The sequence below is a fragment of the Lepisma saccharinum genome, chromosome 11 (assembly GCF_977018435.1).
Source record: "Lepisma saccharinum chromosome 11, izLepSacc3.1, whole genome shotgun sequence".
Taxonomy (NCBI): domain Eukaryota; kingdom Metazoa; phylum Arthropoda; class Insecta; order Zygentoma; family Lepismatidae; genus Lepisma; species Lepisma saccharinum.
In genome coordinates, this window is record NC_139239.1 from 48091189 (window position 1) to 48115512 (window position 24324).

At 39.0% G+C, this 24324-nt stretch overlaps 1 protein-coding gene across 7 annotated transcripts in view; it reads right to left on the reverse strand.

Annotated features, from left to right (window-relative positions):
- LOC145994778 (uncharacterized) overlaps positions 1-24324 on the reverse strand; it is a 147355-nt gene that overhangs the window by 38881 nt on the left and 84150 nt on the right. For 2 of the 7 annotated variants that reach the window (XM_083131033.1, XM_083131039.1), the window contains exons 1-2: positions 18849-18987; positions 11300-11415 (exon numbers count right to left, since the gene is read on the reverse strand). In XM_083131033.1, the coding sequence (XP_082987159.1) occupies positions 11300-11378 (79 nt within the window). In that variant the 5' untranslated portion in view covers positions 11379-11415; positions 18849-18987. Of the gene's footprint in view, positions 1-11299; positions 11416-18669; positions 18805-18848; positions 19008-24324 lie in introns of those variants that run through there. The other 5 variants (XM_083131034.1, XM_083131036.1, XM_083131037.1 and 2 more) reach the window with 5 other exon arrangements.

Sequence of the window (24324 nt, forward strand, 5' to 3'; positions counted from 1 at the left end):
CTTTCTATGTCTAGTTTAGTTCCTACCCCACCTGGAAGAGAAGCGCTGTTCTACTTAGAGGTACAGACTGGAGATACCATAAGCGACACTACTGTCTTACACCGGAATGAAGGTTCACAAGGATTTATATAACAAGTGTTTAAGATGGAAGGATCATTTACAGAGAAATTACGGAAACAAAGGTTCCTAAGTAGTATGACTTCAGGTACAACTCAACACAATTTAATGCTGCAAAATCTAAGGAGCCTGCAAAGTCCAAAGGAATCAATTAATTATCTGATTTTGTTATCAGGCCTCCCTCATCAAATAGTGGTAATGCTTTTGGCCTTGTAATCAAGGGTTGCATTTGAATCTGTAGTGAATGTACATTAGGGTGGGCTGAAAATGGCTGAATTTTTTTTATATATATTCAAGTGGGGCTAGTATGGAAAAGTTGTGTCTGGCTGCTTATGCTTGGTTGAAAAAATAGTTGGAAAAAAACAAATAATTAACCGTGCCACTGGGGGCAGAATTTTTTTTTTTAATTGTCTCAGGCAAGTCACTAAATGATCATTTGTTGGCTTATAATTGGAAATTTAGAATTTTGTGCAACTCTTCGCTTGAATCAATAGTCAAAATTAAAAAAAAAAAACTTATAGGAAATCATTCAAATGCATTCAATATTGAATCAACCCAGAACTCACCACTGGGAGGTGGCTGCACCTCGAGTTCCACCCTCCAAGTCAAATTTCACTTACTAATGCCTTGCAGCGTAGTATTGCTTTTTATTTTCAAATTTTGTTAAGTTTTTCTTGCGTCCAACTTGGTGCATAAATAACCATCCCTAGATTCTTCACCGCACACTTTTGATGATGCATCTGTTATTAGTTTAACACACCTTTCGACTGCTTGAGTGTGGCAAGGAAAGTGGTCAAACGATATTGGACCTTTTGTTACTACATCCAACAGTTGTTCTTCAGATAAATGTTTTGTTAGGGGGGGGGGGGTTCTGTCACTACAATTAAATCAGTCTATGAGGTCGACATAATCTTCAGGGTCAAAATTAATTTGGGGTATTTTGAAAAGTCTATTATTTACATTTTTTTTTTCTGGCATTAAGGATCCTTTTGACAGCTAACTCCCTAATGTGTTGACGTGAATCTGTTAACATTGATATAAGAAGATTTTCCGGATGTCCAAAATAACCATTGTCTTGTAATACTTTATCAATAATAACCTTCACGGAATTAGGAAGTTCCCTTGAAATTTTAATTGTATTCCATAAATGTCTTGCTCCATTTTCTAGTCCTGGCTGAGCCTTTATTTCAAACCACATACGCGAGTAAACTTTCACTACACATTCTGTAAGTATTTGTAGAATATCTGAGGGATTTTCTGTTGCCACATATAATCTCAGAATACGGTTTGCTGTCGTCAACCACCTTGAGTGTGAAAGTTTTCCGGGATTCCTTTCTTCTAGACTTTTGGGACAAGTTGCATTTCCAATCGCCTGACACATCTTGAACAAATATTGTTGGTCGGTGCTTAGATCATTTTCATCTACGCAAGGCAAATTAATTTAGATTGATTCAAAATTAACAGTGGCCATTTTCTCACAGTAAGCACGGCGAGAACCGATTGGTCCTGAGTAAGTATAAGGACCCTTTGTGTGGCCATCTATTTTTTGTAAGATATGTTGAAGTGGTAGCTCATTAGCGTGTAAAAGGCAAACACTCCAATGTAATGGTCTATTTAGATGAGTTTCCATCAACCGGTATTGACGTTAGTCCCATCACATCCGATAACCATTAGTAGTGATAAGTCCACATTACGAGTATTAATGTAGCTCATAATTCCTTCAGCAATATCACTCGCACGTGACCGTGTGAGAGCTATATGTCCGAAAAACAAACTTCCTGGTTCTTCAATTAACGCTACGTGTTCTTCAGTTTTAATACACCGGCTATCATTTTCCAGGAACATGGTTTGATCTTTTCTCCCCTCAAAGTAGAGGCCTTTAATAGAAGCTATCCCATCCTTTTTAACTTCTTGAAATGGACGTCTATTTTTATTCACTTCTCTTCGAATTTTATTTTTATCCACGACTAAGGCTGCATCGTCTTTTGAAATAATATTTACATCTTCCAAGATGGCATTTGCCATTTTAGCTGCAGCGCGACTAGGCACACCTGTCAAACCGGTAACTTTTGCCATATGGGCCAGAGAAAGTATTTTTTGAGAATTATTATCTCTCCGTTTTGGTCGCTTTTCAAGGGAATAAGACCACATGAAATCTTTATCATTTGAAACTGTACTCAAAGAACTGTCACTGTCATTGTCACTAGATACCAAAGTTATATTAGAGACTTTGTCATCACAGAATCCACTGGGACCTGCTACAGGTTCGTTAATCACGTTCTCAAATTTTGGCTGACACTCTTTAAATTTTCTGTCCATTTTCTTTTTCAGCTTAGCCGTTGCCTGTCTATGTTACCAATTGCCATCTTTCTTCTTTCACTTCTCTGATCTTCTATGAATCTCCACTCTAATTCAGGTATTACAAGAATAAATATCAAATACTTGTTTGGCATCATCTATGAATATTTGTATTTTTTTATTTAAAAATGTCGTCTATCTACTTTTGAGTGGCTTAATAACTGTTTGATATTTGTTATTGTACTGTACAATCATATCCACTATTCTTTTATGGGAAACAATTGGAAGATATGCTCTATTACAAATATCTTCAAGTTTTGTGGCAACAATGTCAGCAACCGATCTTGTTTCTGGCTGCTTGCTTCCTTCGCCTTTTAGCTCCAAACGAAACACTTAGAAAACATCGTATCATGTCTTCAAAAGTTGGAACACATTAGTTTTTTCCAGTAAAATGTCTTTTTCGGTTCCGAATAAGTACATACTAACATTTGCACGTGTTTTACTTGACATCGTTAATTAGTTCAAAGTAATGACATTTCAATTAAACACACAAACTTACTTATTATGCAGTATGAACAAATGCACACTAGTTAGAACACAACTTAATACACAACACATCCAAACAGCAGTGCTGACAAACATCAACTGATTCATGAATATTTAAAGGTAATGCATTCATAGACGTAAACGTGTCTTAACTTGACTGTGTATGGTGTTGCCAGCTTGTATGTAAATTCTGTTAGTATTACAAGCAATATAATAAATTTATATTTTGTTAACAGGGTTAGATTGAATGTTTTAGAATAGTGAAAAAATATTTTTAAGTATTACTAGGCTAGTTAACATGCCTTTTCTTACTATCCCGGTGAATGTTTGGAAAAATTGAAATTTTCAAATTTCAACTTCCCAGGGGCCTGGATAATTTTTGTTTAAAAATGTTCTTATTTGGTGAGGAATGTAAGTGATACTAGTCACAACTTTTCCAATATAGCCATAGTTGAATTTAAATTTCTTTTGACCCACCCTAATGTACATTGCACAGAGGGTTCCATCCCGATTTGCCCATCTGTGCATAAAGTGGACTTGAAACAAACTTTGACAAACTTTTTGACTTCATTACCTTTGTTCATGCCATGCCCACATCTAAGTTTTATTTGTTGTTCAGTTACATCAAAATACAGTATAGTTCACTGGTCTGCAGAGTAAATTTCTACTGTATTAATTGCTGTAACCTAAGTGTAACACATACATTACGGTTAATATGTTTATATCAGCACCACTCTGAGCTCGTAGGTATCAGTAGATGTACTGCATGTTTGCTGAAATACATCTGAGAGCCACCAGATGTCAACTTGGCAGCATAGCTCAGTTACATAGTTCCTAATACAGTTACTGATTTACACTGGTGTGGTGATGGGATAACCTATATAAGCAGCTCTCACAGATCCAGAGCTCAGTTGGCTGCCAGATACAAACCGCTGAATGGTTCAGGAGAATTGATCTCAGTCTAGTACAAGTGGCTACTTCATGGGCACATTCTGAAAGTTGCACAAGTTTAATGCATTAAACAAGTTATGACAACTGGCCATTCAAGTCCTCATGTTTGTTGAAGAAAAAAAAAGTGAAATTCAGATTTCTTCTGTAAAAATCCTCTGCTACTGGAAGACCATGCACGTGCATGATTGAAGGTGTCAAAATGATCTTGAAATCGCACCTCACAGTTTCCTAGTAGTCTTGTAGGCAACTGCTCATGCTGTAACTGTAATTTGCTGCTCTGTGCTGAATGCCATCTTGCATGTTGACTTCATATGTATAATATTTATTGGAAATGTAATTTTTCAAATGCCATTTTACTGCTCATGGTAAATCAAATTGTGTCAACACACTATCTGACCTAACATGTAGCCACCTTTTTTATTCACCCTGTATACTTTTTTTTTTTAACAAGGTGTAAATTGTAGGAATTTCAGCTTGTTTTTCAATAAGTCCCTAACAAAGGCAAATTTCTCCTCACTGCACTAATTAATGTTTGAATGAGGAGATTACACACTATCAATAATCTTAATTTTTCCATCTCATGAATTTAATATATTATATTCAGCCATTAATAATGGTGTACTATTTGTTAATAAACTGGGTACATGTTATTAACTTTATAACAGACAGTTGTATTGTCAACATTTGCACTCGTAACATAAATTGGGAAAACCTAATGGGAATATTTGTACAACCAGTGGGACAATTATGAAGGTATGTCTTACGATAGCATAATTATATCACGCTTACTTTGTTATAGTGGTATTTATGGAACATGTATGTTTAAAAAAAAGTAAATTGCTCCCCTGTGCTTTGCACCATGCCATGAAGGCTTATATGGGGTGTGGAGTTAGGGCCCCACACATTCTTGATCACAGCCGAATGTCTTGTACTGAATATATTTTGACTGCTTCAAACAAGTCTCAGCAAGCTCGCTATTACTTACATGATGAAGACTGTAACACTTGAAATTATGTTTAAAAACCAAATATGTAAAAATAAAGTGTGAGGTATTTACATTATTTATTATACATCACATTGGCATAATAAGGGTCTCATATTATTAGTTATTACATTCACTGAGTCGGTGAGGAATGTGAAGTAAAATATATGCCTAAATTTTTAGAGCTGTGACAGATAGGCAGTAGAAGCACGTTGCAGTGGTTCGGATCACACTTGAAACTGTAGGTCCAGTCCTGATTACCCTATATGAGCATCAAGTTGGACTTATCAAACAAGTGCAACTCAATGTTCGCATCAAGCAAGAGCAAAATTGGTTTTTGAGTCCTATTTCAGTTTTCTGTTATGCACGAACTACACCACACAACAGCAGAAAATGTTTCTTACTTATAACTTATATTCTCTTTCTTCATCTTTTGCTACGGTTTTTTATTATAATTATTATTACTACTACTACTACAGCTAGCATATTATCACCTAACATGATTGTTATGTTTTCAACATCTGGGCATGTATATATACCCCACCCACAGTCATATCTAGTCAAAGCAAACACAAAGCGTATATTGTAACGATCCTGCATGGTCGCCATATTATTTAAAATATTTTGTTAACAAGGTTTGGTTAAAGAAAGCATGCTAAATGCCCTGCGAGACATACGCATTCAGTTATCGTTTGTCTAATCTTATGCACAGTAATTGTTGCTTAATATGTAACTTGCATTGTTGAATCTCTTTGTCTTGTGCATAGATTGTAAATTCATTACTGTAACGTGTTTAGTTTAGAACACAAGTGTTAAGATTGTATCACCACGTGCTTTTAGTAACTTCTTATGTTAGTGGTTTCTACAATGCATAACATGATATTTCATAACGCATGATTTGCAACTCGTAATTTGAAGGGAGTTTGCAACGCTGCAGCTGGCTTAGTTCCAATCTTCTCCACCTGCCTCAGTGCTGCCACTAGACAGTACCAGGCTGTCCCAGAAGTCCTGCACCATCAGCACACCGAGCTCCACGAGGTGAAGTTTGCAAGAGTAGTTGGCGCCAACAGTGAAAGGCTGTTGGCAGGCACAGAGGACAAGTTCGTGGGATGAAATGAAGGCACGTACTGCATGTGTAGCGAGTGTTCCCATGAAGTTAAAGTGAGCACGATGAGTGAGGACCAAATTGCACTTCTTGCCGTGCTACGTTTTTTATGGGGGGAAAAAAGTGCAGCGGAGGAAATTTGTCGTGTGGAGAACGAAGAAGTGGTGAATCGATCGACAGCATCCCATTGGTCTCCGCAGGATGCTGTGAATGGTACACCACAATCCAGCACACGTGTGTTAGCAAAAGTGGTTGGGACATCAAAATTAAACTGTCGCTTGTATGACATGGATTACACCAACAAACAGACCTGACAAAGTCCGCACGAGCTGACAGAGGTGCAGGCCCAGCGCAGAGTTGCAATTTGCTAGCCATTGCTACAAAACCCGCGTGATCTTCATTTTTGGAGGAGAATTGTGACAGGAGACGAGAAGTGGGTGTTTCTGAAAAACCCGATACACGTAAACAGTAGGTGAAAAGAGGACAGGAGGTCATCGTCCATGTGAAACAGGACAGATTTGGGAAAAAGCTCATGCTGTGTGTGTGGTGGAATATTGACGGGATTGTCCATTATGAATTTGTTCCAGCAGGTCGTGCTGTAACAGGTAAACTGTATTCTGAACAATTACACCGAGTGCCGTTCTGAAAGAGAAATACCCGGCATTAACGAGGAGCAAGAGGTTACTGCTACAAATTGACAATGCTCAGAGTCACCGGTCTCGAAGAGTGATCAACACCCTGGCTGAGCTTGACGGGTTTGAGTTGTTACCTCATCCTGCCTATAGTCTGGATGTTGCACCATCGGATTACGGTTTGTCTCCCTCCCGCTCACATTTCCTGTGTGATCGGCAGTTCAATTCCTATGACAAGGTAAATTCTGCCTGTAGCGAGTTTTTCAATTCTAAACCTGCCACCTGGTATCGCCATCAAATTGAGCTGTTGTCGCAGAGATGGGTGAAGGTCATCGAACATGGAAACCTGTAGTTTGCTGAATAAAGTCTGTCTTTGTTTCTGATATTCTGTGTTTCATTTTCCCCCTTGTATGGTGCAGGACTTCTGGGACAGCCTGGTATATAAACGGAGCAGAGAGGCCCGGAGCCGAGTCGACTGCCAGATGCAGACTGCAAAAGACCTGGTTCCCAGATCTAATCTGGATGCCTCCCCAACCAGGTTCCAATAGCCAAGCAGCCAGAAGGAAGGAAGGAAGGAGGAAAAGAAGAGAAGCAGATAACCTAACCACCTGGTCTGCCCAATACAAGCTTGTATTGTTTCCCTTAGGTTGTGGTGGCCTAAGTCCAAGTCTCCTGGGTGCTCCCAGACCTATCCTTTGTACCTTGCCGCCTCTTGCTACTCCCTGGACATACCAACGGACGTGTCCGTTCCCTTGTAGTAGCCAGAGTGACTCCGCAGCATCCTTTGTTCCCAACACCTTTGCGATTCTGCGGGCCCATGCCCGTCCCAAGTAATTGACTTGGACGCTTTCGCATGTGTCCCCAGACTGCACGGCATGTGACAACTACAAAGGCTGCTATTTGTTCTCGCACAAATGGATGCTCCTTAATTAAATAAGGTCCCTAACAAATCCCAGGCACATCATTGCAAGGAATAAATGAATGGTCCCTGTCCTCCATTATCTTCTAGACCTTCAGAGCAGTGATGACATCTGGTGTAAGTGTGCTAAACAGGTAATTTACAGGTGTGGGTAAAGATAAATAAAGTTTTACTGGTTGACCTTTTACCTTTCCTTACTAAACTCCGCAAGCCATGAGATACTTTGAGTTCATGTCTACGGTTGGTTACACTTTTACATCACCTACTGGTGTAGCGTGCAGTGTGTAGTACGCTGATGGAACATTGCAATAGCACATTGTGGATTTGTACATATAGGGTGGTGCATATTGTACCAATATAAGTTAGCAACCCTGTCGTAACGCAGGTGCGCATGCGCAGACAATTCCCATACTTAGGCAGCTGCAAGCCTCACAATTAGTCTGCCGTGGAACATTGGCCGGTTCAGGCAAGATTTGTGGCAGTAGAGGCAATGGTCCCACTCAGGAGACACTGCGACGAAAGGCCCAATGAAGGTCACCATCAACCAGTGACAGAGTGTCACAACATGATGATGATACGATGGGTCAGACAATGGAGAGCCAATGGCAGCGTGCAGAAACAGAAGTCTTCAGGCACAAGGAGGCAGATTCTCTGGCACCCTGATGCTTCCCAGTGCAGTACCTACTGCGTCTCCTGAATGGGACCATTCGCATCAAAGCCTCTACTGCCATGATTCATGTCTGAACCAGCCAACGTTCCATGGCAGACTAATTGTGAGACTTGCAGCTGCCTAAGCATGGGAAACTTCTGCGCATGCCAACTTATATTGGTAGATACAATATGTGCCACCCTGTATATGCCTTCCACATTTAAGGAGTTAATGGCTGCCATTTTGATACTTCATGATTTGTTGTGTTGCTACCACTAGCTTCAATCTTCCTCCTAAGGTTATACTTCTCTTTTTGTGATGATCATTAACCCCTCATATTGGGATTTAAAAGTTCAGCCTTCTGAACCTCAAGCAGTATTTAAATTGCTCAGCCTTAGGTTTTTCTGGTTACAACAAATTCAGGGCGGCAGAAGGGGGAGGAAACCATGCCACCGCCCAGAGCAGCAAATTTCCAGGGCGACAAAATATGAAGAGAACCCATTGATAAGTTGAAAGTTATAATATTATATAACTTGGTAGTTAATATATGTCAACCCACCATTTTGAAGGAATTATAAGTAGTCTCACTTTAAAACCACTGAGTGCCACAAGAGGGGGGGGGAGAACAGATTCGATGCCTTCACACCCTTGAGATATCAAGTGGGAGAGGTCTATGATGCGCTCCTTCAAATAATTGGTGACAATAAAATTGTCTGAATGGTCGCACATGAGGCTCAGTGTATTGCAAACCAGTTGCATGGCTTTACATTCCTTTGCTCACTAGTTATCTGGTATGACTTTTTCCTTAACGTAATTTAATGTGCAAATGTCTTCAAAACATTAATCTAGGATGTGTTAGATGCTGTTAGAAGATTTCTTGCAAACATATCAGCGCTTTAGAAAAAAGCAGGAGTGATGAGGATTTTCAAAGTTTCTTAGACGCCACTTGGCAGCTTGGTAGGGCCTTCCTTTCTACACTCGTGGAGGTGTCGGGGGACGGCAATCTGTGAGTCCCGATTGATAAAGAATTGGCATCGAATTTAGATATAGATGATCTAAAAATAGGCAACAGTGTACAGGACAGAAATCAAAAGAAGAAGCAGTTTCAGTATGATGAAACTGTTTAAGATCCATAAAAACAATACAAAGTTGATTTTTATTACGAGGTCATAGACTATTATTTTAGCTCTAAGATAAATAATTGAGCAACTTAATCACCATAGTGATTTTTTCAATTTCTTTTATGATATTAGTAAGCATAAAGACATGCCATCTGATCTTTTGTCTGAAAAGTGTAGAAAACTTGCCGGAATGTTAACACATGAAGGCTACTGAATTAAATGATGAACTTAAAGTGCTTTCACCTATAATAAAACAATTACACCAAAGGAGACCTTAAACTGATAAAGGGTCATGATTTTTCACCTAATGTGAGTGTTGAATTTTGAATTTATTAACTTTGTCGGTAACAGTGGCAAATGGCGAACAAAGTTGTTTTTTTTTTGGAAATTAATGCTAATAAAAATACTATCTTCGGACAATCATGTCTGAAACATGCTTGTTTATATTTTATGCAAGATAGAATTATACGAAAAAGAATAATACGTGTGAAGGTAAAGTTCTCTGTGCAAATAGCACCATGTCATGAACATGAAGGCACATTTAGGGGATGTGGGGGTAGGGCCACACACATTTTCGAGCTCTGCCATTTTGGAGGTGATGTGATCAGCACCAATCTCCAGCCACCTTTACCTCCCAGGGTTGTCCCCAGCTACACATTAATTTGAGACTGGAGAACCCCAGAGCCGCTTTATGTGGGGACAACACAGAAAAAAATTCAGACCTTAGATCACCCAAGCAGGAGATCCGGGAATATTACATGTAATTATTTTAAAAATCCAATCATATATCACAGACCTACAACTGTAAACATATGAAGTCAAGCCTTCATTTCTTTCTAATACTTGTCAAATGTAAGATATGTTTAAGAGAGAGAGAGAGAGAGAGAGAGTTTTCATAAAATATAATAATAATATAAAATGAGTGTCTCATTTTTTAAAGTTCAACTGTGGTCGAGCGAGATATCCTTTGGTGCTTAATAGTATTGAAGTAGCGTAACAAGTCTCATTATATATTTTATAGATTAATGTTTTACTTAGGAATATAATGATTTTCAATTTCCCGTTGCTGCGTAATGATGGGGGGGCATTCAAAAGGAAGCGGTATATGCTGCCAGCATCTAGGGTGGCAAAATTACTACCACCGGCCCTGAACAAATTGCAATATTTTTAAAACTAGAGAATATATTTCAATCAAATTTGTTAACTCATCCACAATGTACTCTACCTCGAGTGGTGTGAGTATTTGTGGTTTACATAATTTCAATCTATTCTAGATACATTTTCTTCATCACTATAATGTTTGAAACTAACCAACCTCCCAGCACTGCCATATAGGATCAGAATGACAATGTCGCAGAAATTTCTTGTTCAGCTTCATTATTGGCAAAGTGAGTAACTTCATCTTGTGGCACTACTGGAAGCCAAATCAAGATTACTAACACTACTAAAATCTAATAAAATTTGTTCCACTTCCATGTCACTTACCAGTTTCAAAAAGGCAATCATTGTAATGTTTGACTTACAAAAACAACATTGTGCAAGTAGTTTTCTTACTTCCCTGTAGATGGCAGTAAAGACTAACACTCTTCTGGTCAAATGGTTAAAACAATTTATTTCTACCGCCAATAGATGGTATCTGATGGCAGTTTGAAGTCAACCATGCCTCAAATGTAAATGTGTATGTTGAACCGCCATTAGCACAGAATTCCGTAACTGGAACACGTGTACACCATCCCACCTTTAAGGGTTAAGTATATTTTCAGTGGTAGCTTCCGCATTAAACTGTGATTCATAAAATAATGTGAAACTCTTGCCGCAAATATAATTACAATTTTTCATGTCTAAAAATTTTGGTATTGTCCTCTGAATGCTATAATGTTTTAGACAAAACAAAGTAGTTCAAAATTCGGCAGAGGATGGATTACACCAGACTCACCTTTGCTACCTTAAGAACTAACAAAGAATTGAGATACGCTTACCAAAATTTCTTGAACAAGCTTTTTCTAAACTTCTTGCTGAACAATCTTTACACCAATGTAGCAGCTTCATCCAAACCATGGATGCTGTTGCAATATAACACTCACTTGGATGTTATCTAGAGGTAGAATAAAAAAATACTCTAATTACACAAGGGAAGCACATCAATACATGATTTTTACATTAGAAATGGGCAGTGGTGCAACCACAGGGGGAGGGGTGATATTGAGAGCCAAGAGTGCCTGCAGGGGGGCAATTACTGCCCAGAACTTAAAGGTTGTAAAAAATGTCTACTTTATGTACAGAAAGGCTAATTGAGACTGGGCATATAGCTTAAAGTTGGTTCTGAACCACTATGTACCTCCACCGGGTACCAAACCTCGGACCCCTTGATCACAGCGTGACGATGTTACCACTACACCATTGGGGAGGCACAAAAGTTGTAAATGATATAATGCCATGGCGTTCCGTGGAATTATTTGCACCCTATTAAATTAATATTGATTTCAGCCTGCAAGAAAATTGGATCCAAAAATTTTCTTGCTCGCTTTCGCTCACAATTTATGTTTGTTCACTGTAATGTATTGTAAACCACCAAACAGAGAAATAAAACTTGTCTCAATTGATTTTGTTTTAAATGCATGAACAATTCTTTGGAGGAAAGGGAGCATGCACATTTCAGAGACAATTTATATCACTTTTCCGGTTGGTCTATTGTGAGATGGATGATTTGGTTGTGTAATGTACTTAAATAATATATGCTGTATATATGAGGGGCAGTCAAATGAAAATCAAACACCCACCATAAAACACATTCCTCGCAAAAGTTGGCAACACTGTTGTTATGTATCGATACTGCCATCTGTAGGGTAGGAGAAATGCATAGTGAAAATGCACAGGTCCACACAGTTGCTTCGTCATTGCTCAGGAGGTGAGCGTAGTGAAAAGTGCGTTCTTCTAGCATTGGACATGGAGGCAAGCAAAGAAGAGCAGAGAAGTGTGGTTCGTTTCTTGGTGGCTGAGGGTGCTGGAACACGCAAAATTCATTGTCGCATGTCTGCAGTGTATGGCGAACACTGCATGTCCCTGACAAGTGTGCACAAGTGGCAGAAGAGATTCCGCGAAGGACGCACATCACTGCAAGACTATCTGCGCCCGGGACAGGCCCATCGAGCCATTACGCCTGATGTGATTGCGAGGATCGATGGTCTGATCCGGGAAGACCGACGAATCACAAAGGAAGAAATTCGTATTCAGGTTGGCATTAGTCATGGCTCTGTGCATGCCATCACCTGCAGTTCTGAAAAATTTGCACGCAGTGGGTTCCACATCAACTGATGGAGGGACAAAAGATTGACAGAATGACTGCATGTCTGAGTCATTTGCAGCGGTACCACGAGGAAGAGTATGCGTTTCTGTCATGTACCGTCACAGGGGACGAAACATGGTGCCACCATTTTGAGCCCGAGAGCAAACGGCAAAGCCAACAATGGAAACACGTCGATTCTCCCCCGCCAAAGAAATCCAAGGCTGTCCATACGAGTTTCTGTAAGGTCATGCTGAGCTTCTTCTTCGACTGCAAGGGCCCTCTGCTTGTCAACTTCCTAGAGCATGGAGCCACAATCAATGCGCAGCGCTATGCAGACACGTTGCAGAAACTGCGACGCACCATAAAGTCAAAATGCCCTGAAATGCTGTCGGATGAAATCATCCTTTTGCATGATAACGCCCGTCCCCATACTGCCAATCTGGTGAGGGATAAGCTTCAGACATTTGGCTGGGAAACGCTTGAACATCCTCCGTACAGCCCAGATATTTCCCCTTGTGATTTCCACATTTTTGGTGACCTGAAGAAAGACATTCGTGGACGTCGGTTTCATTTGGACGAGGAAGTGCAACAGTGGGTGAGGTTGTGGATCCGTCAGCGACCTAGCTCTTTCTACAAGACTGGAATTGATTGTCTCGTCTCCCAGTGGAATAAATGTCTTAACACTTGTGGCAATTACTTTTGAATAAAACAAACTCCATTGTAACTTTGTAGCGGGTGTTCGGTTTTCATTTGACTGCCCCTCATAATATATATTAAAGAAACTTTGAGTACGTACACAATTTAGTGTCCACGTCACTCCACCTTGCATATATGTGAAACATATATCGTGCATGAAAGTTATGTTAATGTAAAAAATAATTATATTTGGAATGCATTTATCAAGCATTTTCTGTCTTTCAAAAATAGTTTATGTGCTTGTTTTCTGTTATTAATGTGAAATTGAAGATGTTAAAAAAAATAATTCAAATCATTTGTTTGAACACAAATGCTTTAGCACAAAGTTCTACCCCTTTTTGCGTAATTTACGAGGATAACGTCTTTGATACTACCACTACTAACAGTAATAATAATGTTAGTCCTGGGATCGAATCCCGGCTTGGGCATGGATGTTTGCAAGTATCCATTCATAATTTTCATCATGCCATCACTCATCCCCACTTTCGCAAATTAGCCAAAAGTGGCACAAGAAGTGAAGTAAAATTAAGCAAATCAATCATAATAATAATAATGTTATAATATTATTATTAAAATTATTATTATTATTGGCACGTTTATCATGCTATTCCCCCCCAGACAAAAATTCATGGTTGCACCTCTGGCAATGTGCCTATATGAGTTTATAACTAATACTAGTCAAGTTCTGATGTGAAGGGACATTGTGAAAGCAACATGTATCACTTAGCAATCAAACCAATCAACAGCAATTGTGACAGCTGCATTTGATTGGTCAATCTTGAAGCAATACATGTCACTTCAGTGTGAAAGTCCCTTTATATTAGGTGTTTCATTCCCCTTCATCATCACAAATGAATAAAATAATACCGGTAACAAAATGTTATGTAGTATCAACAGTTACAAACAACATCAATAGCCAAGAAAAAGACATTATGCACAATACTGTACTCACTCGCACTCTGTGTGTTCCAAAAAATAATACATTATCTATAAAAAATGCATTTAAAATGATGTACATTGGTTTTGCTACAAGTTTTAAACACTGTTTAAAATCACTTAGTTCAATTAATGGATTAAATTTTTTTTGATCCACAATGCAAATAAACACACACACACACAATCACATATTGTCTAACATTCTGTCGCCCTCTTCCTGAAAAAATAATGACAAGTTCTAAGAGTGGGAGGGTATACATATATAAATACTGTTATTTTCCCATATACACACTGTGAGACTGGAAGATAATTCATATCATGAGAGTAAGGGATGTGGTACAGATTATGTGAACATAATAATGTTTTAGGTTCCTAAAATAGGCTCTAAAAATCCTAAAATAGATGCAACAAATCTTAAAACAGGTTCTAAAAATCTTAAGGCTCGAAAAATCCTGAAGTATGTTCCAAAAAAACTTAAAAGCATTCAAAATTCTTGAAAAATACTGATTAGGTACAATCGTTAAAAACAAAATTTCAAAAGAACCAGAAGAAATTTTAATAGGTGTTGTCTGTGCATAACAAACAATTATTAATTTTCTAACAAAATTTTCATTTGTATACATCATTTTCAAAATTATCCACAAATTATTGTTGTGTTGTTAGTAAAAGTCACTTGTAGATATGAAAAATGAATTATGTATGAATAATTTGATGCACAATACCAGGGTGGCTAGTCTATGGGAATTCTTTGAATTCCGGGAATAATGCGTAAATTATTCTCCTTAGATGTGAAAAATTGCAACTTCTATTAGTACAGATCCCATTGAATTTATACATATTTATAAATGCCAAAGGAAATTTTTCACGAGGAAGGAAAATAAAACAGAAATCTCTCAATCCGTTTACTTTGTTATTGTTCTTTGCAGAACAATCTGACAGATGGAAATTATTCTTGAATTTGATTAGGTAAATTTGAGTTTGAAATTCTAATACAATTAACGTTTTTTCTTAGAATACCCTGTAACATTTGTGACACATTTGTAGATATGTATATTTTTGAGTCAGAGTGTGTGAAATGACAATGTAAACTTGGCAACAAATTAAATATTTTAAATATATATACAGTTTAATTGAATTGAATTAGACTTTTTGGATACATTGGAATCTCACAGACCCTTTATATTGTTAATATATATGTGTGTTTGTGTGCAGGTGGTAATACAAAAGGTTGAAATAGAGAAAACATCTGCTTGTACCCTTGGATTTCTTTTCAAGTTCACCTTGAAAACCGTGAATTATACTTGAATTTTCATTATTGTAGAGTGGCCATCATGACTACATAATCTTTTTCACGTCATCCATAATCAAACTCTGCTTTTTGTCTATGAGGATCATCTTAAATGCTGAAAATGATCTTTCAACGGAAGCATAACCAGTGGTGAAATTTGAATGCTGAAACGTTACTTCGCAAGACGTGAATGCCACAACGCACCAAACTGACACGAAAGTGAGTAAGACCACATGGATCAGAAGTTTGCACTTTAGGCTGCGCAAGTAACAGTGGTGCAGGACATTTTGCTATGTTTAAAGCTTTTAAAAAAAAACCTCATGGAATTGGTTTTCGGCACCAAACAGAGTAAATACCTCTGCCTGATATAAAAATCCTGCAAAAACCTTAAAAAAAATTACAAATCTAAAAAAAGGTTAGATTTGGATGAATATACCTAAAATAGATTATTTTAGGGACTAAAACTTCATCAGCTGTTGAGTTTCTTAACAAAACGCAGACATAACCGTTATTTCTTATTTACCTGCAAACCAAAAACTAGGTAAAAAAACCCAAAATCCGAGGTCTAGTTGTAAGCGAGTAATTAGCGATTTTGTGGTAGCACTTACAACGTCACGGTGTGATTGAAATCGGAGGTGCAGCTAACACATGCTCATCGTAGAGGTACAACGTAATGAAAATTGCTTCTGGAAAAAATTGTTAAAGTGGTCTGGGATGCGAGGAATTGGACATACCGTAGTCACACATATCTCCATTATTTATGGCTTCCAGAACTTAAAATAGATTTCATGCTTCGTAAAACAACAAAATCTGTACAATGAAAAGAAAGAAAAAAAATCGACATTTTCAAGGGTGTAGTCAGTCAGTCACCTAACCCCTTCTCCCCTTATCTTAATAATATGGGCTCTTCATAAGTGGAGTTGACTATAAATTAAAAAATAATTTAGTATATCACTGCCCACTTGTAAGCAATTTGAGGCAACAATTACAAGTTATGGCATTTGTGAAAATTGGTAAAAATCTACCATTCCCCGGACACCTATAACTTCTTCGTTTTGTCAATTTTTGCCATTTGTACTTACCTATATGCTTCATGGAACATTCTTTAAGGTGTATTGACGACTTTTTGATGCAAGCAATTGCAATTTTTCACATTACGAGTACTTCTTTCTCGTAGTGTTTTCGCTTGCTTGAGACACAATATGGCACGTACACCTTCCTACATAATCGCTCGTCATGCTTGTGCTTTGTCGATTTTCATTCGTTATACAGTGTTTCAACCTTCGGAACCCAGGAAATAACCGTGAACAAAGCTCATCTGATCTTTTCTTTTTTTTTCCCCGCATTGCTTTATGAAGAAAATTGTAATGTTTCGTGGCACTATCCGTGAATGGTTTTTGGGGCTATCCATCCCGGAATCGGTGGGAAATTTAAAGTAAAAAATTATTTTCGTTTGAAATTTTTGAGTCCAAATTTCCCACCCATTCCGGGCTCCGCCCCTGGGGTAATTGACCTACCCCCCCCCCCCTTACCATTGTCCCGCCTCCGCACTGGCAACCCGGCTTTCTCTATAGAGTCCGTTAAAGGCATGTTAGAAATTGGCCGGAGTCACCTGCCCTCAAATTTTTAAATTTGAAGAAATCCGTTTCCAGGATACGGAAAACTTACCTGAATTTCACCATGCATCCACGACATGTCATATTAGGCATATACCCACATCCCATTCCTTCTAACGAGTAGCTTACATTCACTGCTACATTTTCGACATTCCATTCCTTTCTTCACGGTCCAGTTTTTAAATAAATTTAAAAATCCACTGGATCTTCCACACCCGGTACGAATTTCACCACGCATCCACGACACATCATATTTCTAACTTTTGTTGCACACACAGACAGTTTGAAACACTGGATACCCAATGAACATGAACAAAACACAATCACTACGCATGATGATGTACGAAGGTGTACGCACCAAAGGCTATTGTCTGTCGGAGAATTAATTTTCAACAAAGAACATGAATTTCCGCTATGAAACATTCCCACATCACACAAAACCCCTTCCAGATGTTAGACAATGCTACAGGAACTTATTACCGTAAGTAGTTTCTTCTGTAAAAATGAAGAAATCTGTTCGGGGAATATCAGATTAGTACCATAGTTTTCAATTCAGCTACCCAAAATCAAAAACAAAAAAAAAGGGCAGGGCAATTGACCCACTGTACCGTGTCAAGAATTTTGATTTTTTTTTTAATTGACAGTACCTTGGAGTACTTTCGCTGCTTTTTATTAGTAAAAACCGGTTGTATGCACACTCAAATAGCTAAAAAACACTTAACAAAAATATCAAAAATTGCTATCAGCACTAAACCTAATAGTCCTAACCTAACAACGTAAAATTATAAACACCAAGAAATCCAACACTCCTAACAATAATTTCACTTGTATTTTAGTTTCATAAATTTTCAGTCCGTGTTTGATTTACTTTATTTCATAATACATTTATAAAATGGCAGGCAAGGTCCTGTCTGCACTGTTGCGTGCTATATTCTCTTGTATGAAGCCTTCGGGGTGTTCTGCTTCACGCTAAGGTAATAGAGGTACTTTACTTCACAATAACACATTTCTGTGAACCAAAAGCAACAAAAAACTTTCATAAACACTTTATAGAGGGGATTACAAAGGGTCAAGGATACCAAAATGGCTATTTTTGTTTCTGTAAAAATTGCATGTACAGCTGTGTAATTTGTCAAAATGTTTGGAGGGGGGTGGGCTAGGCAAGCCCTGCCTGACTATGCCAATAGTAGAAGTACTATAATACTAACTTAGGCAATCAAACCTAACAACCTAACCTACTTAATATGTAAGTAGTAACACTGTAATTATAATGCTAAGAGCACCAAACTTCACCCACCTAACCTACTAAACATGCAGAATGAAATATAGAAACCTTTTTGGTGCATGCCTTAGGCATAATATACTTAGATCCGTGTAAATTTGAAAAAAACAACAAAAAAAACGCGTGTATCGTGATATTAATACTACACACTCGGACCTCGGGCGTTCTTAATAAGGTACAATATTTTCATTTTTACAAATCGAATTCCTAACTTAGGAAGCCTTTATTGTACTCGATCTCCCTACCGACATGTTATGCAAACAGTAATTTTCCATTCACTGGAACAATAAAGAACTGATCAACTTTAAGAAAATACTGAGCGATGGTAGAAATAAAATATTGTCCTAATGCAGTTGGTTGACAAGTGGTCTACATCTCCAATAAAGAAAAGCACGTGAAGATGGTTATTTTCCTTTAGGCTTACATGCACTTTTTAAGAACACTGTTCAAAGAAGGCCTCTTTCCTTACAGTTTGCAGACATGACAACTACCATTTCCCACCTGATCACCTTTCATTTCACTATATTCCTTGACTTTTCACGTGGTCTTAGACCGGACTGTCACTTGTGTGCGTCTTACTTACCGCACACTCTATTGAGCTCGGTCCCACTCTTCGACTTGTGAAGTCACAAAATTTCAGTGTATTATTGACATGTCTAACCTAACATCGCATGGGATGCATTTGATCCTGACGTTAAAAGTCGGAGGGCGGGACTTGTTCTGGATAAGGTGTGCGATTAGGTATATCCGGCTTTGTTTATCCCGCACGTCACGTGTTTCGGGGTCTCACTTATTCTTATTGCAGAACACTTGAGCAACCTTCTTTTCTGACGTCACAGGAGTAAGCTTTTTAATTTGGTAGTGTCTGCTGCCACGTTCTTTTTCTGATGGAACCTCAAAAAAGATGCGCGTGGCAGCAGACTCGGTCTTTGTTTTATCGTGATTTCATCATGCTATGTATGCAATCCGTCTGTAACACATACTGTGAAGTTGTAGCGATTACTTTCACAAAAATGTTTTAAGATTAGGTCCCTTAGCGTTCTTCTAATAATAAACCTAAATGGTCTCGTAGTTAGGTTAGGTTCTGTTAGCATTAAAATAATATCGCTAAATGCTTTCTAAAGAAAAAGGTTCTAAATTACATGTACATTCATTCCGACTAATCATAAACTTGCATTTCTCTCTTCTTGATCTGTTCTTAAGATTTGTAACATCCTCGTAGCAGACGAATTACGTGGCAGGAGCAAATTTGACGCTTATTCGTACTGCTGACACGTGCGTGGCAGCAGACTCGGCCTTTTAAAAAGTTGTTAATTCTCGACGTTTTCTGCATTGCAAGTGGCTGGAACTTATCGGAAATTGTTTGTTTTTATTCCAGAAATGCAAAAACAATAACTTAAGTTGAAAATGACGTGTAGAATTCGAGATTTTCAGAGCTTCGGGAAATTTCGAATATTTCCCGTCCCGAAAATGTCGGGGTTAAAAAAAAATCCCGTCCCGACCAAAAAAATTCTGTCCCGCACACCCCTAGATGAAACGGAAGCGAAATCAGTGCATGGAAAGGGATATTTGCGAGGAAAACACACCTTCCTGGAAATATTGATAAAATATTAAGTAGCAATGAAATTATAAATAAGTACGCATCGGCAGCACCGTAAGGAGAGGGTGAGGCATTGGCGTACAGAGGGGATAGCTGATAGAACTACAGACCCTCCCGAAATTGAGAAAAATGAAAATCCGTTAAGAACTCGGAAAAACGAAAGGTGTTAATGATTCCCCCTTAAAATGACTGACTCCCGATTATCATCTATTGTATGCGAGTACAATTTTAATACATTGAGAAGATCAAAATATAAGAAATATTTTATTGTGAATCCCGCTCCGCCACCTGGAACGCAGCTATGCACTATTCACCTTTACAATTCCCTCTCCCAAAATAAAATGCTGCCTACGCCAGTGGGGAGCATTTTCATTCCAAAATAGATTAAGCCTAACCTCCTATCCACCCAGGTAGCCTACACGAAAGATTTCTATGGTGAAAATGGAACAACTATTTTAATAACTTGTTTGCATGTTTAAATATTTGAGGAAAGAAGAGACATTACATCAGTGATTCTGAAAGTGGCGTGCACAGGGGGGTTGTTACCAGGGTGCGAAATCCTGAGGGGGACAGGGGGGTATTTACCCCCACCAACAATCTAGGCCTCTTAAATTCCCCTACCAAAAATTTCTGGGGGGAGAGTTTTTGTTACAACAAACAAAAGATAAGCAATTAATTTAAATTTCAAATATACTGTACTAAGAATAATATAGAAAACATACACAAATTAGTGTAGTTGTGAGTGTTCAATGCTTTTTCCCTCTCAATAGATCATTAACAAATTTACATCAATACCAGTGCCGGATCTACAAATCTTGGGCCCCCTCCCGCAAAATATTACCAAAGGCCCCCCTTTACCTACCTTCACACACACACACACATAATATATATATATACAAGGTGATCCAAAAAGGCCGCCCCTTTTCAATTGGCTACTGCAAAGCCAACACTGGCCGGCGCGCGCTGGCGGCAGTGAAGCGTATTCACGAATAGTGGGAGAATCAGTTGCCCTTGATCAGTTGCGATGGAGAAGTGGAATGTGCAAGACCGTGTTCGCGCGGTACAGCTGTTTATAAAAAGCAAGTCCATTGTTGCAACCCAACGAGCTTTCCGCCGACTAGGCCAGCGTAGAGACGCACCGGACAAACACACCATACGGCGCTGGGTAGCGAAATGGCACGAGGAGGGTTCAGTACGACACAGGTCGTCTCCTGGACGACCCCGAGCTGTAAGGACACAGAAACACATCAACCGTGTGCGGGATGACATCCAAAGAAGTCCACGAAGATCAGTGCGCCGCAGATCGCAAGCATTGCATATGACGTATGGCAGTTTACATCGCATTTTACACTTGGATTTACATACACGAGCGTATAAGGTGCAAGTAGTGCAAGCAATGACCGCAGCCGACAAAGTGGCACGTGTTCAGTTTTGTGACACGTTTCTCGACATGTGGGCACAAGATGCACGCATTGTCGACAACCTTCTGATGTGTGACGAGACACACCTTTTGCTATCGGGGTCGGTCAACAAACAGAATTGCCGTTTCTGGGGTACAGAAAACCTGCGGCGATTGCATCAGCGTGAGTGGGATCAGTACATCAGGAATCATCGGACCATACTTCTTTCGCCACTGGTGCCACGTGTACTGTCAATTCAGAGCGTTATGTAACCATGCTCCAAGACTTTCTCGTGCCGGCACTCCAATGCCTTCCTCTGATCACATGGTTCCAACAGGACGGTGTAACGGCACACACAGCCCGTGTGTCCATTGCCAAATTGTGCGACCTTTTTCCCGGCCACCTCATCTCCCGATATGGCGACGTGGCTTGGCCGGCACGTTCGCCGGATCTGACGGCAGCTGATTTTTTCTTGTGGGGATACCTGAAGTCCCGGGTCTACGAAACCTGCCCAGGAACGATCCAGGAACTGGAGGCGAACATCCGCCGTGAAATCGCTGCTATTCCGGTTGCTATGCTGGAGTATACATTGCGGCGTAGCTTCGTGGCTCGGCTTCATGAGTGCTCCAACGACGGTGGTGCTCACCTGAGTGATGTTATATTCAAAACTTAAGTGAGACGTGATGTGATGTGACATTCACAACCTGATTGACATATCTTGTATCAAACTCCCATGTCTGTGCAACACTTCTGTCCTTGTAGCTTGCAATTATTCGCCTAAATAAAGTTATGCTCACCAATTGAAAAGGGGCGGCCTTTTTGGATCACCTTGTATATTACACATATATATATTATCTGTGTGTGTAATTCTTGATCTCATGTTGACAAACTCACACACGAGAGCCTACAGGGTGATTCAAAAGTCCGTTAACACCCCCTATAAAAAGTAAAGGAGTGGCCGCCAGATTGAATTCAACTCATTTAAAAAAAAAATGGGAAGGGGGTGCTGTGCATAGGCGCCGATTTGTTAAGAGATTTGGGGAGTAAAGCTAAGTAAAGTGTAAATACTGATTTCTTTCTGTTTGGGGAAAGAGGGGCCATTTTTCTTTCCTTAAGGTGGAACCTAATACAATTGAATTCACCTTTGAAAAATAGTAATTGCAATAACTGTATTTGAAGACAAAACATATATATTAGGGTACATCGAACTTTATTAGCTGGACAAAAAGTTCACTGCACTACTGTGATAAATGTAATTATATAACATAATACTTTACATGTAACTTTTGACTGAGAATTTTTTATCATATTCTGTTTATAATACTTATTCTTACAATCCTATATAGGAGTTTAATCTTCACACATATTTACATACAAAAGGAAGGCCCAAGATAAAATTTTCATCTGGGCGAGCGATTTTTGACATTTCCGATAGTGTTGCCCACGAGACGAGACTTTGGCCTGTCTCGTCTCGTGGAAATGCTGTGAAATGCTGTCTCGTCTCGAAAATATTCGTTTGTCAAAGGGACACATGATCAATCTCGTCTCGTCTCGAATTTTTAAAAGCCTGTCCCGTCTCGTCCCGTGGGCAACACTAATTTCCGAAGAGAAACAAAGGAGCCTGTTTTGCAATGGACTGTCTCATTCAAGAGCATGAAGACTGCAGTATTCCCATGCTTCTTCCTCTGTTCTCGCACATATTCATTCATAATATGCCATGCGTATTCCTTAATTCATTGTCAGTTTGAAAAAGGAAATACTGAAATAGTAAACACACAAGCACAAGAAGGACACTCAAACTGAGTGATAGTCCCACATTATTGATTCTGCCCATTTCAGAGCAGAATCCTGAGTAATTTTTCACCTAATGTGTGTGAAGTTTCTGTGTGCAAAAGTTATGTAATATGATGGAAGATATGCATTGGGCCCCTTATTAGGAGGTCAAACGAGAACTGGATGGGCCCAGGCCCCTCTGCCCCTCCCTCCCGGTTTCAACACCGGTGGTGATGTGATATACATATATGACACCATTTTCTCATGAAATTGTAGCCTGATTTGATCTAAGGTCGGAATTTTTCCGGCTTTGTCCCCGCAAAAAGCTGATCCAGGGTCCACCCAGCATCGAATCAAATGGAACCCGTTGGGAGGGGAGGGGTGTAAATGCGGCCGGAGTGTGGTGCTGATCACATCACCTCCAAGATGTCCGGCATCGAAAAAAATATGTGGGGGCAGGGCCTTCATGGCATGCACAGGAAACTTTAACTTTACCTGTGATATTGTATTCGTTTCTGTACCTCTGAGTAACTACGTTTAATTTTTATATGCGCATTTACGAACCCTCTACTATGTCAATGGCTGAGGCCCCCCCCCTAAAGGCTTACTTGTCTCCGCGCCCCCCCCCCCCCCCGCGCACTGCGGGGTTTTGCGGGTTGTAGATCCGGCACTGATCAATACGCACAATAAAAGTAAAACAAGAATGCAAAACAATAACAACTATGAAATCTAATTGATTTATATTAACATAAAGCAAAAACTAAATAAAACTTATACATAATGAAACCACTTCAACTATTTCATAATTTATTAACTTCTTTAACCAGTTAGTAAAGGAAGTGGTTTGCTACTATATAATATCCGATATATCTAAAAGTGGCATTTTTTGTGTGCAATTAATAATAATAACATAATATTAATTTAGTAATTTATATTTACTTTTAATAACATTATAAATATGTATATCATATAATTTATATGTATGTTTGTGGGGGCAGGCGGTTTGTAGATTAAGATCTTTCTCCCCGCACCAGTCATAAATGATTTCGCACCCTGGTTGTTGCGTATACTTTTCTTTAGTAGTCAGCCCTGATTTTACCATACTTTCCTGATTTTGACCGGTTTTT